General features: G+C 41.2%; 1 protein-coding gene across 1 annotated transcript in view; it reads left to right on the top strand.

Moving 5' to 3' along the window:
• The window catches only part of ankib1b (ankyrin repeat and IBR domain containing 1b), a 34,901-nt gene that overhangs the window by 7,085 nt on the left and 8,505 nt on the right, over positions 1-19,311 (top strand). The window contains exons 2-17 of the mRNA XM_062992556.1: positions 2,762-3,016; positions 4,818-5,118; positions 5,912-6,094; positions 6,189-6,306; positions 8,425-8,633; positions 9,906-9,994; positions 10,107-10,251; positions 12,727-12,893; positions 13,260-13,348; positions 13,817-13,947; positions 14,773-14,907; positions 15,020-15,106; positions 15,836-15,902; positions 15,998-16,143; positions 17,800-17,978; positions 18,143-18,194. Of these exons, the coding sequence (XP_062848626.1) occupies positions 2,829-3,016; positions 4,818-5,118; positions 5,912-6,094; positions 6,189-6,306; positions 8,425-8,633; positions 9,906-9,994; positions 10,107-10,251; positions 12,727-12,893; positions 13,260-13,348; positions 13,817-13,947; positions 14,773-14,907; positions 15,020-15,106; positions 15,836-15,902; positions 15,998-16,143; positions 17,800-17,978; positions 18,143-18,194 (2,286 nt within the window). The 5' untranslated portion in view covers positions 2,762-2,828. The remainder of the gene's footprint in view (positions 1-2,761; positions 3,017-4,817; positions 5,119-5,911; positions 6,095-6,188; positions 6,307-8,424; positions 8,634-9,905; positions 9,995-10,106; positions 10,252-12,726; positions 12,894-13,259; positions 13,349-13,816; positions 13,948-14,772; positions 14,908-15,019; positions 15,107-15,835; positions 15,903-15,997; positions 16,144-17,799; positions 17,979-18,142; positions 18,195-19,311) is intronic.

Here is a 19,311-nt window from a genome sequence, read left to right as displayed (position 1 = left end):
ATAAAAGTAAACAAACCTAGTGCAGCATTGTAGTAAGAATGAAGTGAGATAATTACAGTTTCACGTTGAACTTTATATTCAAAGAACATAATTCTGTTTAATGCAGTGATACACTAAAAATGAACAAAAATCTCCACTCACAAGTGGTGTAGCAGCTTAACTTGAATATAAAAAAACAAATAAGTTACTTAACAGCATTACAGTAAAACCTGAATACCAAAATAAAATGGAAAGTCACTCTTTAGTTATGAAGGAAAGCCAGTTCTTAAAGTGCTTGTATTGTGACAATGGTTTGATGGAGTGAGTGTGTTTTGACCCTTTGGGGCTTCCATAGTGCATGGGATAGCGTGCTCGGCTCTGGCTGTCCGCTATTCGGAACAGAAGAAGTTAATAAAGTGTTTTGCTCCCGACAATTTGTGAATATACCGTGTATTTTATTTCTTTATTAAGCGAGTGCATAACTACGACGCTCGGTTACATAACTAAGCCAATCAGAGTGCTTGATACTGAGATGTCGTTCAGTGTTGTAACACGTAAACTCGTAAAAGCTGTATGTTATGGTCCTGAAGTTTTCATACTCGGATTAAAAGTTATTGTTTTGTAAACCGGAGTGATCCTCGACTCACACACCATATAAACAGTAAAATTCTACAGTAATGAACGCAGCTCTGCTCCCACCGCCTCGTGAAACGCTCGCATTGCAGACATTACACCGCTGTTGGACTCGTTTCACTTTCCAATTTAAAGTATTTCCACACAGCGGACATGCTGACGTAAAACAAAAGATCGGGTTATGATCGGCATTAGTAAAGCCGATTTCCGATCAGTTAAAAATGCTTTGATCGGCCCCGATCCCGATCTGTGAGATCGGATCGGGACATCCCTAATATGTACTTTATAGTGCTCCATAGTGATGTTAAACTTACATCAATTGAACATTTCTTTTAATATATATTTTCTTTATGCATTTTCTCCCCAATTGCCCCATTGCATCATGCTTCCTCTCCACCAATGCCGATCTCTGCTCTGATTGAGGAGAACGAAGCTAACCCACGCCCCCTCCGACACGTGGGCAGCATGCCGTATGCATCTTATCACCTACACTTTGACGAGTGCAGTGCAGCTTAGCTGCGTGTATGGAGGGACACACCCTAAGAGCACTCTTTTCTCATCTCTGTGCAGGCGCCATCAATCAGCCAGCAGAGGTCGTAATTGCACCAGTCATGAGAGAGAGACCCCATCTGGCTTAGTCCCGCCCATATCTGAACAACAGGCCAATCGTTGTTCATGTGGCCGCTCAGCCTCAGCCGGCAAGGCAGAGCTGAGATTCTCTGCCCCCCCCCCCCCCCCCCCCCCCCCCCCCCACACCTAATATCTGTCCCTCTTTAGCAGCACCAACTACGTGCTTTTATAGCTTTCTAGGCCGGCACAGGGGCTAAGTGGATAGCACTGTTGCCTTACAGCAAGAAGGTCCTGGGTTCAATCCTCAGATGGAGCAGTCCATTCAGTGTGGATTTTGCATGTTCTCCCCATGTTTGCGTGGCTTTCTTCTGGGAGCTTTGGTTTCCTCCCATAGGAAGTCAGGTGAATTGGAGATACTAAATTGTCCAGGACTGTGTTTGACATTAAACTTGAGAACTGATAACCCTTGTGTAACGAGTAATTATCGTTTCTGTCATGAATGTACCCGAAGTGTATAAAACATGATGTTAAAATCCTAATAAATAAATGAGTAAATAAATAAATTATAGCTTTCTACATGCTTTTGCTCACTTGCCAGAAATATTCACTGTTTTACAGCCACTGTCACTTCTGCCCAGCAACACAACTCTACTGGCCAAAGTGTGGTTTTCGGACCGCCCCAAGAGTTTTTCATGCTGCTGATTGGCTGTAAAACAAGTGAACTTAAGTGAACTTAATCTTTATTGGCTCAGGATGCAAGTAAACCGCCTCTTTGGGGCTAAATACAAGATGTCTCAGATTCACTTCCACATCTTCTTCATGTCTTAATAATAATAATAATACATTAGTATGATTATTTTAATCCTTACGTAGTTGGTTCATATGTTGCAACAAATAAAAGATACATTTTTGGTAGAAAATTAGCTTTTATTCCCGATTTTGGATTTCTTTTTTAAGTGTCAGCTTTTAAATGGTCCGAACACTTTGCGTAACGTTATAGAATGGCAGGAGGAGATGGAGGAGCTTTCCAAATCACATATGTATAAATATTGATCCTGGTATGGTAAATAAAGTAAACAGTGTTTTAGTGACATTAAACACTTATTTTATATGAAAAGAGATATTTTTAACTGATATTGCAGCTTACTTTGTTACTTCTCTGTAATCAGAAGCATTTGTTCGTATGTGCACAAAAGCTAATAGCCACTTTAACTTTGAAAGGCACTGTTGTGTTGGAAGTAGACGAAAGTGCATCAAGTAGGACATGCTCAGCATCTGCTTCTGTCATGCCCCTCCTGTGGCTCCGCATGTGACTTTTTTATTTGTGAGAAGTGCTGGGTCACAGTGGGGAGAACCAACTCCAAACAGTTTAACAGAGAATAGAGAAGATGTTTAAATGGACACTTTAGGCCTCGTTCACTCTAATCCTTCACTTGACTGAAAGGGAACTCTTGAACAGGACCTAACTCCTCCCTTTCTGCTGTTCATTTGGCACATAACAGCCTGCATGCTGGACCCCATGTACTGCTGGGTTTAAAATCCAGGTCTGAATAGACTTCTCATTTTCTGCCCATTCTAGGAGCCACATGATGCCGGATCCACAGCTGAAGTAGCACTGAGCAGAGCGGGCTGCTGTGAGCTGAACGATGGGGAACATAGCCACCAAGTTTCGCAAGGCGCTGATCAACGGAGATGAGGTGCTCGCCTACCAGCTCTATGAGGGCAACCCTCAGTTTAAAGAGTCTTTGGACCCCAACACCTCATATGGGGAGCCTTACCAGCACAACACCCCCCTCCACTACGCTTCTAGACATGCCATGACACGGATACTCAGGTAATGGATTACAGGTGTATTGTGTTATGCTGGGATTTGATTGGTGAATTTGGTAGGACGTTTTGGGCCAGATTTCTTTGAACCAGGGTTTTTTTTTAATGTTTTAATATTCTTTGGCTGATCATATGTAAAGCGATCATTTTAAACTGAAGGAGAAGCTTCATGATATCAGATGTTATTTTATTACCAAGCATATAATTAACAGTAACCAACAATTTTTAAACCAAGTTCTGTCTGTGTTGCTCACACAATGCGCACACAAGCTTATGCATTCTTTAATGCCTGGATAGCTTTGCCGGTAGAGCATCAGACTTTTCCTTAATTTCCATCCATCCATCCATCCATTCATCCATCCATCCATTCATCCATCCATCCATCCAAAAGGGTTTTATTAGAATTATTGGACTCTCTAAACATCTTTTAAACTACTAAAATTGTTGTATATGAATAATTACAGTCGGCTTGCCTTCAACAAATGAAAATTAGTACTGGCTAGCTGTGATTAATGCTCAACTTCGCTTCTCATGTACCGGTCCTTTCTCCTATTGCCGATATTGATTTTAGGCTCCCAAAAGTGTTTGGTGTGTAACCCTTATTATTCGACAGGTGTGTGCTGTATTATATGCTTGTGGTCATAGTGCAGCTACATGAGCCTACTACATAATTACAGGCTTTGTTGTTGCTCTTGGAGCCTAGTGTGATGTGTCAGTGCAATTGGGGAGGAAGGAGCTGTCCATGTTCTTAACCAGAACCGTTCATCCAAAAATGTAGTCCATCAAGTGTTGTGGCTTGGCAGCATCTGCAGCTGATTTACTTTTTTGTCAGTGCTAATGAGATCTGTAGCTGATGGTAAGTTTCAACAGGGCATCATCAACCTCAGCCAAAATGCAGGAAGTCATTGGCATACCAACCCAGCTCATAATAGCATATAAGAAATGACCAAGATTAGAGTGCAGCAGTAAATGTGAATGGCTTCAACAGTATAAAAATATTTATTTAATCAGATCAGTGTCTCACAGACTCTATTTGAATATTTGAACTATGCAGCCAAGACTGACGTGCTGTAAACTTCATTTCTAAAACATTCCTAACTGGATTAAAGTGCTCAACTCAATCCAAAAGCATTTGTTATAATTTGTTGCTTTGACTTTTTCTCTAAAAAAATTTGGGACATTTTGTAAAATGCAATACAAACGAATTGGTGATTTGTTAATTCTATTTAAGCTTTATTTAATTCCCAGGTGTACAATGATTTCCAATGTTTTCACTGACCAATTTGATTACATTTTGTAAATATAAACTAATTTTCGATACCACAGGACACTAAAAAGTTGGGACAGGGAAAATAAGAGTAAAAGTTTATAGAATATACAATTTGTAACAGGTGGGGGATCATGATTCAGTTTTAAAGCAGGCTTCACTGAAGGGTCAGACTTTGCAGGCACCACTTTGTGCCAAACGTAGTAAAAAAATTGTCAAACATTTCAAAAAGAACATATTTTTATGCAAGAACTTTTACCACCTATCGTAAAAGATATTGTAAAAAGATTCTTTTATTCTGGAGGGATCTCTGTCTGTGTAGAGCAAGGCCAGAAACCACTGCTGAGTGTATGTGACCCTTGAGCCCTCAGAGGGCATTGCATGAAAAACCATCATGCTTCTGTGATAAATATACCCCCATTGTCTCTAGAGTATTTTAGAAAACCGTTGTAATCAAGAAAGCAGCAAGAAAGCAACTTAAATCTCTAATACACAAAGACAATGTCTTTAACCCTGCTCTTTTGCCCTCTGTCCTTTACAGGTCCTTTCTCTTCAGCAAGGATGGAAACCCTAACAAGCGCAACGTGCAAAACGAGACGGCGCTGCACGTTCTGTGTATGGGACCTCACATCATGCTGTCAGAGGGGGCGCTACAGCCACGCCTGGTGTATCATCACGAGGACGAGCGTCGCCGTGCAGACTGCCTCCAGATGATCCTCAAGTGGACCGGCGCTAAGTTGGACCGCGGCGAGTATGAGACCGCTGATGTCAATGCCACCGAAAACAAGAAAAATACACCGCTGCACTACGCTGCCGCCTCAGGGATGAAGACGTGTGTGGAGGTGCGATGTCCTGCCCAGAGTCAAAATATGCTTCTTAAATTGTTAGATCATCATCATCGTCCCAGGCATCTCTCTCCCCTGCCACTTCTACTAGCTCCTCTGGTGGGATCCCCAGGCGTTCCTATGCCAACTGGGAGATGTAATCCCTTCAGCGGGTCCTGGGTTGACCCTGGAGCCTCCTCCCATGACCTTGGCCATGTCTGGTATACCTCCAAAGGGAGGCGTCCAGGAGGCATCCTTATCAGATGCCCGAACCACCTCAACTGGCTCCTCTCTATGCGAAGGAGTTCTACGGTTCTACTCCAAGCTCCTCCAGTATTGCTGAGCTCCTCACCCGATCATGGAGAGTATGCCCGGCAACCCGCCGGAGAAAGCTCATTTCGGCCGCTTGTATCCACAACCTCGTTCTTTCGGTCATTATCCAAAGCTCGTGACCATAGGTGAGGATAGGGACATAGATCGACAGGTAAACTGAGAGCTTTGCTTTGCGGCTGAGCTCCTGCAGTGACCGCATTACTGCAGACGCCACACCCAACCTATAACCATTGTTAGATCTAAAGATCTTTTTTGGTTCCTTTATTATTGTTTTGCCAAGTGCCAGTGTGTGCCGTGTTCCTGAGTGCTGAATCCTTTGGTGTTAATATTTTATGTTGAGCTGAAGTTTCATCTCTTCACTCTGTTCTTTAACTTTTCTTAAAGAATAGAGGGTCTTCAGGTGTTGTTGGTGTTACATAGAGCTGTCGTAATGAAATGCGGTATGTTTCTGTGTTCTGAAAAGCTCTGGTCTTTGCAGCTGCTGGTGAAACGTGAAGCAGACCTGTTTGCAGAGAACGAGAATAAGGAGACGCCATGCGACTGTGCGGAGAGGCAACACCATAAGGAGCTGGCGCTTAGTCTGGAGTCTCAGATGGTCTTCTCCACAGACCCCAACGCTGCCGACATCGAGGCTGAATATGCTGCTCTAGATCGCAGAGAGGTACATGCTTCAGAAAGCAGCTCTTATTGTGCTTTCATTTAAAAGGCCAAGCTGGAAATGGAAATCAATTCATCTGTGTCTGATCATGTCTCAGTTTTACGAGGGCTTGCGGGTCCAGGACCTGAGGAGACTGAAGGACATGCTGATAGTGGAGACAGCAGATATGCTACAGGCTCCTCTATTCACAGCAGAAGCTCTTCTCAGGGCGCATGGTAAGCATGGCAAGCATGGCATGGTCACGGTAAATCTGTTGGGATTGTCTTCTCTTGGTCTGAGGGGGTTAATAAATGTCAAGCTTGGTTCAGTGATTCTAAAAGAGATAGGAAGTAGTTTAGCATTAACGGTAGCTTAATGTGCCAAATGTTAAGTAAGCCGAGGACAACAGTGGCAAATAAAAAGAATTTTTTCCTTTGATATTACAAGGAAAAAGCCATGAGACAAATGAGATGAAGCATGTTCTCAAACCAAGAAATGATCAACACTTTCTTCATTTCATTAAATAAGCCCATTAGAAAACAACTCTACTGTATCGGCCTATCACAGTTGAGATTCCTTTGTGTTATCTGTAGACTTGGTGTTAGCACTGTCCTGACTTACCCCTTAAGGGTCACACAATCCCGGTGATTAGACTGCTAGTGAATGTCCTGTTTAAGCTAATCATAAAAAATGCTTACCTGATATCCAATCTAAAAATGGTAAAATGTTTTTTTTTTTTTTTTTGTTACTGAATATAGAATTATCAAAATGATCTTTTTTTAGCCCTCTTTCACCTTGTTCTTCAATGGTCAGGACCCCACAGGACCACCACAGAGCAGGTATTATTTAGGTGGTGGATCATTCTCAGCACTGCAGTGACACTGACATGGTGGTGGTGTGTTAGTCTGTGTTGTGCTGGTATGAGTGGATCAGACACAGCAGCGCTGCTGGAGTTTTTAAATACCGTGTCCACTCTATTAGACACTCCTACCTAGTTGGTCCACCTTGTAGATGTAAAGTCAGAGACGATCGCTCATCTATTGCTGCTGTTTGAGTTGGTCATCTTCTAGATCTTCATCAGTGGTCACAGGACGCTGCCCACGGGGCGCTGTTGGCTGGATATTTTTGGTTAGTGGACTATTCTCAGTCCAGCAGTGACAGTGTGGTGTTTAAAAACTCCAGCAGCATTGCTGTGTCTGATCCACTCATACCAGCACAACACACACTAACACACCACCACCGTGATCACTGCAGTGCTGAGAATGATCCACCACCCAAATAATACCTACTGGTTCTGACCATTTAAGAACAGCATGAAAGGAGGCTAACAAAGCATGCAGAGAAACAGATGGACTACAGTCAGTAATTGTAGAACTACAAAGTGCTTATATATACAGTATATATATATACTTTTCCGTAAATGCTGAGAGAATTGACTTATATCTTGGCATGTTTGTCTCACAGCAAAAGGCTCCTGGGTTCCATTCCCAGGTGGAGCATCCAAGTCCTTTTTTGTGTGGAGTTTGCATGTTCTCCCTGTGTCTGTGTTTTCTTCCGGGTGCTTCGCTTTCCTACCACAATCCAAAGACATACAGTAAAGTTAATTGGAGCCAGTAAGATCTTGGAGCTGTGTGTTTGCCATGTGATGGACCTTTCCAGGTGTTTCCTACCTTTTGTTCATTGAATCAAACGGGGCGGCACGGTGGCTAAGTGGGTAGCACTGCCGCCCTCACAGCAAGAAAGTCCTGGCTTCGATCCCCATGTGGGGTGGTCCGGGTCCTTTCTGTATGGAGTTTGCATGTTCTCCCCGTGTCTGCGTGGGTTTCCTGTGGGTGCTTTGGTTTCCTCCCACAGTCCAAAGACATGCAAGTGAGGTGAATTGGAGATACTAAATTGTACAGGACTGTGTTTGATATAACCTTGTGAACTGATCTTGTGTAATGAGTAACTACCTTTTCTGTCATGAATGTAACCAAAGTGTAAAACATGATGTAAACAAATAAATAAACAACAAACAAGTGAATCAAACCCACTGCGACATTCATGCTACAATTTGCTGGGAATTGTGCGAGGTTGTGCAAGCAGCAGCAGATTTACTATCAGGAATCGGAAATGACTAGATTGGGAGATAAAGTGGGGGAAGCCAGAAAAAAATGTTTATTTTGAAGGTTTGATTTTAGGAAAATGGTTTCAAAAATGTTATTTTATTTATTTAAACTTTTTTAACATTATACAGCAGTTAAATAATTTAAAGTAGATGAAATTCTTGATTCATGATTTTATACCAGTGTGTTCTGGTAAATGCTGGTACAGAACTGTACACTCATCCCATTCCATGTGGGGAATTTTCACAGACTGGGACAGAGAAAAACTTCTAGAGGCGTGGATGTCCAACGCTGAGGACTGCTGCCAGCGCTCCGGGGTTCAGATGCCCACTCCGCCGCCCAGAGGCTACAACGCCTGGGATACACTACCGTCACCCCGAACCCCCCGCACCACTCGCTCCTCCATCACATCACCTGATGAGATCAGCCTCTCGCCTGGAGATGATGACCGCTCCCTGGTAAAAAAAAATAAAATAAAAAAAGAAAAATGTATAAGCATATCTCACTCTGTTGACATACAAGCTACCTAATGACATAACGTCTGGAAAAAGTCCTTGCAAAAATTGGTTATTCACATTATAAAAAGTGCAGTGTGCAGCTCTTTAACAACAGATATAGACTTACCATTTGATGTAGTTTTATGACTTGTTCTGAGGGTTTTATAGTTTCATGACCAAATCTTTCATCATAGATTTATGTTCACAGCATGGTCTCATTTGCAGTAGCCACAGTCACAATAGCATTCTGCATTGTGTCTTCACAATTGTGAGGCAGGGCTTTCCTACTTGAGATGTTATCTTATGAGTAGGACACTTTTATTTAGTCATTAATAGGAAGGAATTATATGAGTTTCAGTTAACAATCTTTATTGTGTAACTGCTTTTTTGACAGTGCCCTTAACAGACATAGTATTTAGTATGGCAGGATATGATTTGGAACACAGCCCATCTTATTTACTGTGGCTTGTTTGAGCATCGCCTTTAGAAAACATAGAAACGTCACTGGCTGTGCAATGCTATAACTTACCTCATAGTGTAATCCTTCTATCTTAATCAAGCAGGGGAATAACAGAGCTGTATTTTTTTTTAAATGCTTTTTTCACCATAGTTTAGTTGCATTAGCAGTTTACTGAAAGAGCCAATATCAATTATGCCACCTTAACAATAATGCTAAAAAACAAACTTTGCTTAACCTAAACTGTATCCATCAGCTTTGACCAAGACGTTTTATTCAATGTTGGCTGATTGCCTAGCTTTAACGCTTTGATTTAGTCAGAATTCTGTTCGGAAAGGTCTCCGAAGCTGACTGTAGTGAAACAATGGCTACTTCATAGTGCTCAGACAGTCAGAGCACAGTCTTAATAATCGGCCTTTTTAGTGGAGTTCTAAATGGACATCTGGTTGATTTGACTGAACTAAATTCTCTGTCTTATACGAGTGGTCACAGAAACATGAGCTCATTAGAGATTTATGGGTCTTTTCTCAGAGCTATTTACAGCACTTCCGAATGCAAAAGCTCTAAATTCATTCCACTTGTGACGTGTTGATCAGTTGACTATTTTTAAACAATCCCAATGAGAGAAGCAACGTTAAAGGAGTGTTAACATTTTTAATGGTTGGCCACTTCTTTTTGTCTGATTGTCTGAGTTGCACTGATTATTCTTTATTCTTTAAGTACTGATCAGGTTAAACTGCACTGCTTTCTAAATGTACTTTGTTTGATTTTTTTAGTGTGGCATTTGTATGTGTGCTGCTTCCATGTTTGAAGAGCCCGTTGATATTCCTTGTGGACATGAGTTCTGCAGAGGATGCTGGGAAAGGTGAGAGATGCTCCTTTATGTTGAACAATAATAGGAAATAGAATGCACGTTGTAAGCTTACTTCTGGTATTGTTCATCAAACTGGTGTAACATGGGTGTCTTTCTTTGGCAGCTTTTTGAATATGAAGATCCAGGAGGGAGAGGCCCATAACATCTTCTGCCCGGCTTATGACTGCTTCCAGCTGGTTCCTGTGGAGGTTATAGAAAGTGTTGTGTCCAGGGAGATGGATAAGCGCTACTTGCAGTTTGACATTAAGGTAAACCTTTGTTTACACTGAGTACTGAATTCACCGCTGCTTGTGTTTTTCATGTTTTAAATGAACAATGGTCAGAAATGTAGTCTGAGCTCCTTTGATTAGCAGTCGGTCGTTCATTTGAGCAGCTGGAACAAAGGCAAAGCATACTTGTTTTCCAAGTCACACACCAATATATCAGATACTGGGTGTCAACAGACTGATCTGGCTTTAAGTATCTCCCCAATCATCTCTTGCACAACCTCCCAAACCCCCAGTTTAGTCATTTCCAATTCCTTACTGTGGATCTGCTTGCTGCTGCTTGCACAACTCCTGATCTAATCAAGGAGAGCCGGAGAGCCATTGTTATCACCTGCCAGCGTTTGGTTCCCACATAGAGCCACTTCGTGTACTAAGAGACATGCTAAGCTTCCATTGACCCCACCCCCATTTACGCCAGTGGCGATTTCTCTAAGACTGCAAGGGAAGCTCAGCTTCCCCTAAAATGTCCAAAATTAAATGGTCAAATATGTACAGTTGTGTTAACATTTCATTGACTACAAATGCATTAGAACACGTATATCTCGAAGACGAGTTTGTTCAGAATCAGCTAATTATCACAAATCGACTCGATTTTCTTAACTTAACTCATACATTCCCATAGCGTCAATGCATTTGCCCGCAGAAGCTGAGCGTCTCTTCACTTCTATGGGACTGCGTTGAGGTTTTTTTTTTATGCTCCGAAACTCGCCGGTCATTGGATAAATGCCTCGATTTTGTCCCGCCCCCGGACGCTGAGCGTCTCTCGGGGTGAATGGAGCTGTGTGCGGGTCTGGACGCTGAGCTTCTGCAAGATGATTGGAGGATCAGTGGAAAGGCTGAATCCCGTTATGATTGACAGCTTGTTTGAGCGCTACAGCGTCACTTCTCAAACTCAAACTAAAAAGAAGCTTTATTGGCATGACAAATAGGGACATTCGTATTGCCAAAGCAATACACTTCATTAGTCACTTAATCACTGGGAGCTTCAGTTCCATCGCGGATTTTGCGAGTGAAGTCGAAAGACAAACTGCAACCCATTTCAGGCCGTTTTCTTGTAAAAGGAACAGAGGGCAGAATGTATGTGTAAATAAATTGACAAATTTTATGATGTAAGCCGACAATGAGCTTCCCCTCTTTGAAAGACCAGCAGCCGCCACTGATTTACGCATACACCCAGACCACTCCTGGAGTTTGCATATTGTGTCAGCAAAGGAAAGAAAAATTTCCCTTCCCCAAATAGGGATAATTTTATGTCTCTGGATGCCTTTCCAGGTCGGTGTGTCTGCTGAGATTTGAACAAGCAAGTTCAAACACTCTGCACTGGTGTGCTGGTGCATTAGACTGCTGTGGCACCTGAGCACTCTTTGTTTTTACACAGATTATAGCAAGTTTGATTACATTTATTTATTTATTTATATATTTTATACAGTTTTTAATCAGGAAATTAAATGATCATATAGAGTATCTGTTCTTCCAATAATCCAGAAGTTGTCTGAAATTCTGCGAGGTTATCTTGCAATAAATCTGAGGTTGTTATCTCTGTGTGTCTGATGTTTGTTAGGGTTTGGATGTAACAAATCTAAAGTGTTCCCTTGAGCGTGTCCAGCATAAAAACTGTGCCAGATCAGATATGCAGACCAGAGTGACTTGCTGTGGCGTCCCCTAAATACAGAGCGGCTGAAAGAAAAAAAGCAAACAAAAACCTCACAGAAATATTTGCTTTTTTGTTACTTATTACTGAATTTTGCACCTACAATGAGTCACTATTTGCTTCATGTCTGCTGACCCAGCTTTTAATTTAACCCTCGTCACTGCTTAGTGACATTTAGGCACATTTTCCTTCAGGAACTTTAATGTGCAGTGTGATATTAAACCATGAGTTAAAAGGTATCCGACATCCTTCCCATCTGAATGCTGACGAGAGCTGTGGCACCTTACAATGCCACAGCTCTCGTCAGGCAAACAATATTATGTTGTCATAACAACTCTGAATCTTTAGCTGGGATGCTTTTGTTTTGTTATAATGCTGTTTGGGGTCAAAGATCACTAAAATACATGCTGGTTGCATTGTTCGGTAGACATAAATGAACCCGATGATTTATTATAAATCTGATATGCCTGAAATAATACAGTTAACAATCGTTGGCTCTGTGCTGTTAAAGTCTTGTGCTCACTACTCTGCATTAAAAACCCATTTATTGCTGTGCAGTGAATACGACATGACTTTGTTGACAAACGGTGGGAGCTGAGGAGTACCAGTCTTAGGATTCAAGTGAACGGTCTCGCAACAGTCTTAGCCGGGTTTTTAAATAGAGCCATTATTATTATAATCAGGGGAGATTGGTGGTGGTTAGATTTCAGAATGTAGAGTGTGCAGCTTTAGGGTTAGTTTTAGGTTGTTGTTCTTTCTGTCTGGCTTCATCTTTTTTGTTTTATGTTTTTGCTTTTGTCTGGCAGGCATTTGTGGAGAATAACCCCGCCATACGGTGGTGCCCGCGGGCAGGCTGTGAGAGGGCGGTGCGTTTAGCGAGGCAGGGGCCTGGTGCCAGCGCCTCCGACCCGCTTAGCTTCCCTTTGCTTCAGGCTCCGGCGGTGGATTGTGGCAAGGGGCATCTCTTCTGCTGGTCAGTGTCCAGTCACCTACCCCTATATATAAATATATACATCTATCTACACACACACACACACACACACACGCATGTATGTTAGTATATATATATATATATATAATGGGGAAGGTAAGTTTACACAGTGGTAAACAACTTATTTAAGTGATTTGCAGGCATCAAATTCTAAATGTGCCTATTATTTACAAAATAAAATTAAGTTGATCAATGAAACCATTACATTTTTATTCTTTTGATAGTTAAATAATAAATTACAGATTCTTGTTTTTATTGCAGTTTACAAATGGGATTTGTACTTTTAGTTCATTGGAACATTGGGATTAAGCAAATTCCTTACCCTCTGTCTTCTGTGTGACTCTGTAGGGAGTGCCAAGGAGAGGCTCATGAACCCTGCGACTGCCAAACATGGAAACTGTGGCTGCAAAAGGTCAATGACATGAGGCCAGAAGAATGTAAGTGTTTTTTTTCCCTTTAAAAGTATTCAATAACCTCTCATCCCACCAACCTTCATTCTCAGATCATAGAATCTCAGCTTAGCATTGCTATTCTACCACATTTCCAAAATGCTCTATTGGATTCAGGTCTGGTGACTAGGGAGGTTTAAAATGGCTTGTGCTTTGGGACTCATTTGATTGACCATAGCTTGCTGTCAGCTTGAACCAGTTTGGCTGTTTATCTAAACAAGTATACACTGGTAGCTTAAAGGATTAGTCGTCAGACGATTGCTGGTTTATGCCCCACAACCACCAAGTTGCCAGTATTGGGTCCCAAAGCAAGGCCCTTAACCCTTAATTGCGTGTGTTGCATCTGTCACAGTTGTAAAGCACTATGGATGAATGCTATTAATGTAAATGTATTTCCAGAAATGTGACTGTACCTAAGGCAGGGTGGTGATCTGTATTCGTTATTTTCTGTTTTAGTGGCAGGTGTTAGTGAAGCATATGAAGATGCTGCCAACTGCCTGTGGTTACTCACCAACTCCAAACCCTGTGCCAACTGCAAGTCTCCCATTCAGAAGAATGAGGGATGTAACCACATGCAGTGTGCCAAGGTGCTCTTTTAAAATCTGTTCTAGGGCATAAATATTTCATTTCAGTCATGACCCAAATTTTAAACAAACCTGAATAAGATTTAGATTTTTATATGTGCTGTGGTATTTTGTAACATATCATAGCACCTTATATGGTGACCTTAAACATATCTTGCCTTCAAGCATAGTAAAACAATATATTCTGTGAGCACAGTACTGTAGTTATTTATTCTGAGATGTTTATATAATTTAAAAACATGTTAAGTGTATAGTAATGTAAATATTTAGGTGGGTTAGTTGAAAAACACTGGGCCATTAAATACAGGTGCAATGGCAAATATTTAACCTCTCTCAGCTTAAAAGGTATTACGGTAATGTGTATAGAATTGAATAGAAATATACAACAAGAAGTCTCATTAAACAGAAAAAGAATATATTGATATGTACAAGCAATTTTGGCAACATCAGTTCACATAATTCTTAATGTTAAAAAGAAAAACATCTAGTTCTCTTGGCAAACATCCATTATCAACCCATAGTCTAAGAACATCCTTTAGCCTTGATAGCCTCTAACAAGCGATTTTAGTACTGCTAGCAGTAGGTTTTAAGATTAGCAGTATTATGTAGGGGTAAAATAACTGTGTATTACTAAAATCTCCTGCTACTCTAATCCTACATCAGTCATTTTCTTTCTTCATTTGATGTATCCATAAACAAATAAAGCAATTTAAAGCAAAATCTAGCGCTGTGGAAAAGCTTATTTTATATATGGATTATATACAGTAGTATCTTGTCACTGCGTGCTCTTGTGTGAAAGCTGATTGTGTTTTCTGTGCTGTTCTACAGTGCAAATATGATTTCTGCTGGATCTGCCTGGAGGAGTGGAAGAAGCACAGCTCCTCTACAGGTGGATATTACCGGTGCACTCGTTACGAGGTCATTCAGCAGGTGGAGGAGCAATCTAAAGAAATGACTGTGGAGGTACGTACCTTCATTGAGATTTACAGATACAGCTTCAGTACCACACTTTGGAAATGGTCTGATGTTTTTCACTCATCCACGTCTTTCATTTTGTATTTGTTAAAACATTCAGGCTGAGAAAAAGCACAAGAGCTACCAGGAACTTGATCGTTTTATGCACTACTACACCCGCTTCAAGAATCATGAGCACAGCTACCAGGTAATGTTGCCTTTTAAAGGTAATGTGTCCTAAATCTAGATTTTTTTCTATTTTTCTTTCTTTAGCCAGTAATAAATGGGACAGTCTAACAGCTGCAGTGTAAGAGCAGCACCACTGAATAAAGAACATGAGTGATGTCACAGCAGGGGCGCTTGGTACTGGAGCAATCTATGCGCTGGCACACCCCTACAAACACAGTTGGCCGAGTCTGAGAAAAGAAAGGCTGGATGTGGAGTCACCATCCTGCTGCTGTGACTGGGACGGCTACTGTCCAATAAAAACAAACAAAATTTACTTTAATTTTACATTTTCGATATTTAGCAGACGCTTACAGTACTGTGACAGTATATTGTCTAAGCAATTGAGGGTTAAGGGCCTTGCTTAGGGTGACAACCTGGCAGTGGTGTGGCTTGAACCAGCAACCTTTCGATTACTAATCCAGTACCTTAACCGCTTGGCCACAACTGCCCTGAAAATGAAATGAGGCCAGCCCGCCACAGGTACGATCATGCTATGTCTGGGGGGGGAGGGGGGTTGGGTGGCCAGAGCACTGTGATGGATTGCCACCCTGTCTAGGGTCTTCCTGCCTTGTGCTCAGTGTTTCCCAGAGGAACTGGGTCTGCTGAGGATCTTACCAGGATAAATTGTTTAGTAGTAATTTCAGATTTTTAAGTTTTCTTGATGTGCCATCTTGATGTTATCCCTCTCCCCTCTGACTGTGTCCTATAGCTGGAAGATCGTCTTCTCAAAACAGCCAAAGACAAGATGGAGCAGTTGAGCAAAGTCCTGAGTGGAAGTAAGATTGTACATGTTCACCTGTTATAACGCCTCATGTCAGTGCAGGCAGCTCACTCATACAGAATTAAGACACACTTTGTTTTGCTGTTGTAGGAGAAGGAGGTGCTCCAGACACCACTTTCATCGAAGATGCAGTGCACGAGCTTCTCAAGACACGTCGTATCCTCAAGTGCTCTTACCCATACGGTTTCTTTCTGGAGCCCAAAAGTACAAAGAAAGAAATCTTTGAACTTATGCAGGTTGGTAAAACCACAGCCATGAGTAAATAGTACGGTCAGGTTATTAAAATGTACATTGGTATAACCAACCTTGTATTTAAAGTTCCACCAAACTTGTTCGTTCCACATCTAGTTTCGTGTCGAATCCAAACCTCAGGCTACAGTGGAAGCGCCTCGACTAACTTGCATGCTAATAGCAATGAACACAGAATCCATACAGTCATACAGTGTTAGTTATGATACAGAGGCTTTCCACTCTTGTTTGTATTCACAGCTGTACAAAGTAACAACCAGCATAACATTGTTCAGTTCTGTTGGTGCACAATCCTATCAAACAAACCAGGATTATGATAGAAAAAAAGTGTATGTGGTAATCTTTAATACCACCATATTACATCAAGTTTAATAGAGCGTCATTTTATTCTATTTTATAGTGCGACTTAAAAGAGAGGTGGACAAAACGTTTAATAGAGAGTTTTCATTCGTGTTCATTGCTCTTACTGATACTGAAATTTTTTTTTGATTTTGGTTGCTCTGGTGGTGCAGTTGTAAATGACGCTAGCCTACAGTTATATACTCTATACTGTTATTAAGCAATAGAACACGAGAGGGAGTGTGTTATTCGCGATAACACACGACCTCAAGTGTTCTATTGCTTTTATACAACAGTTTTTACAAAATAAAGAAAGAAAATAAATCAAAGAAGCCCTGAATTTCATATTGAATATGCTTTAATATTGACAATACCTTCCGCCAAAAAGTAGTTTCAAAACGAATGAGTTGCTGCTATGCAACGGTAAAGATTCCCTACCCTGCCTTAACACAGTAGACTAAAAAGGCATATAGTTTAACACTACAAAGTAATGCTAGTTTGGAATAAAAATAATAAGCGAATATGAATAAGCGAAGATGAAAGGGAAAAGGAGAAAAAGCTAAAAATAAAATTAATTAAGAATTAAAAGATAGAATTTAGTTATTTATTAGAGTTATTGCATTATTTGTATATGTTAACAACCGGCGGCTTGTGTGCATGAAGCTTGTCGTTACTGGCAACGCGTCAGCGGAGTAATACAGTTGTGATGTGAAAAGGCCGTGCTGTTATCACGAATATCAGCACAGTTAGAACGCTTCTCAACCAATCAGATTGTAAGGTCGGAACTAACTGTTGTATAATATACAGTATCCAGTAAAATGGAAAACCTGGTCAGCTTCTCAATTAAAAAAGAAATAGATTAAAAAATAGAGTTAAGTGTTAGGTTGGTAATGGTTCTAGCACAGTTTAATTCAGCACTAAGCTTGGCAAAGATGGGGCTTAGACCTCTGATTACTAGTCCAGTACCTTAACCACTAAGCTGTCAGTCACTGCTCTTCATGTTTATGTCCTTTCCTTCAGAAATTTCTCTTTGCAGCTTTTAAAGTATAAACTACATGTAGGCTATACTCTTACTACAAGCAGCTTGTGTGTATATGAATTCTGGTGCCTCCTTTTGTATCTGACATTTCAAAATTTAAATGCAGCCTATGATATTTATATGAAAATGATGTGCTGTGTAGCATCATACTTAGGTACCGCTAATCAACATCACCAACAAACCAAATTCACAGTACAAGTATCACAAAGCCAATGGATCATCAGTCTGTGCGGGTTCATATTGTCTCATCTGCTGCTTTGTTAAGACTGATCTGGAGATGGTGACGGAGGACCTCGCCCAGAAAGTAAACAGGCCCTACCTCCGTACCCCTCGCCATAAGATCATCCGTGCTGCCTGCCTGGTTCAGCAGAAGAGGCAGGAGTTCCTGGCTTCTGTGGCACGCGGAGTGGCCCCCAACGACTCACCGGAAGCCCCCCGACGCAGGTAGAAATATATCTGCTCTATAGATAATGAGATCATGTTAAGTAAACATTCGTTGCAAAGATTTCCTGAATTGACTTGGATTAGGACGTAAGTGATTTGTAAGTGAACACATGGCACATACAGGCCGTACAGCTGGGTACACTTACGTTTGTGTATTTCTACAGTTTTGCAGGGGGCACGTGGGACTGGGAGTACTTGGGGTTCGCATCTCCGGAGGTAACTTTTTCTCATTGCTTGTGTTTAAATGTTCTATTATACACATTTGCTTAGGGAAAAAGATTTGCTAGAGAGTTTCTTTGTTCTTCTTCTCACGTCTGTTTCATTAGGACCACTAACCTTAAAATTATGTACTGTGTCTTGGCGGATTGGCTACACTAAATTAGGAGAAAATGGGGTAAAATGCACACAAAAAGATGATCAAAAAAGGCTATTTTTAAAAATTAAATATGCTGCAGCAGAAGGCTAAATATTTGCTTGCTTCAGATGTGTTCATTCACTTATGTTGACCTCTGAACTGGGGCAGCTTCACATTAATACACTTGTTCTGACAAAAGCACTAATTATTGCAGTGTACCTTCAAAAATGAATCATGAATAATTCTTTTTTGGTAACCCAAACTAAAACCCAGTGCCCAGGTCAGGGGGGTTTGGAATTTGAGTTTATCCACATATTTTTGCCCAAATATTGTGTGTTACTAATGAACAAATGGGACAAGTGGGATTCATTGCCGATGTGCAATTGGGACGCCTGCTGTCTGGTTGAGGAGCCTGTGCTAGTGGGGTATTCGCAGATTACATAGTGTGAATATCTGTGCATGGAACGGTTCCCTGCGAGGCTCGGTCACTGATACTGCACACGTCAGATGGTGCATGTGACAGTCTTAGCACTCCTCGGCCAGCACTGACTAGAAATTGGAAATGATCAATTTGGGCAGCCTATGGGGGAAAAATCCAAAAAAGTTAAATGCAAAACCTACACTTGTTACACATGGTATTAGATAAAAACAAGATGTTATCTGATGTTATTTATCTAATGTACATTAGTCTGTCCTGCCTTTATTGTTGCATTTGCTTTTTTCTTGTGACTGTCAGAATGTTTTCAATAAGAGTTCTTTAGATGCCTAAATATTCCTGCTGTGTAAAGACTTGTAGACCAGAACAAGCATGCGTATGTTCCTGTATAGCTGAATGGTATTCCACTGCTATTCTGTTCTAATCTAAAGATCCAGGGGAGTCAGGCAATTCTCGGAGGAATTGATCCGAGAGTCCACATTCAAAATGCAGGAGGCCAGCGGCAGGTATTACTGAAAACCTAGTATTCTTTCATTTCAGGG

Source organism: Trichomycterus rosablanca, chromosome 3 (assembly GCF_030014385.1).
Source record: "Trichomycterus rosablanca isolate fTriRos1 chromosome 3, fTriRos1.hap1, whole genome shotgun sequence".
In the NCBI taxonomy this organism is placed as follows: Eukaryota; Metazoa; Chordata; class Actinopteri; order Siluriformes; family Trichomycteridae; genus Trichomycterus; species Trichomycterus rosablanca.
The sequence above is the reverse complement of the archived record's forward strand: the minus strand, read 5'-3'. Positions and strand labels throughout refer to the sequence as shown.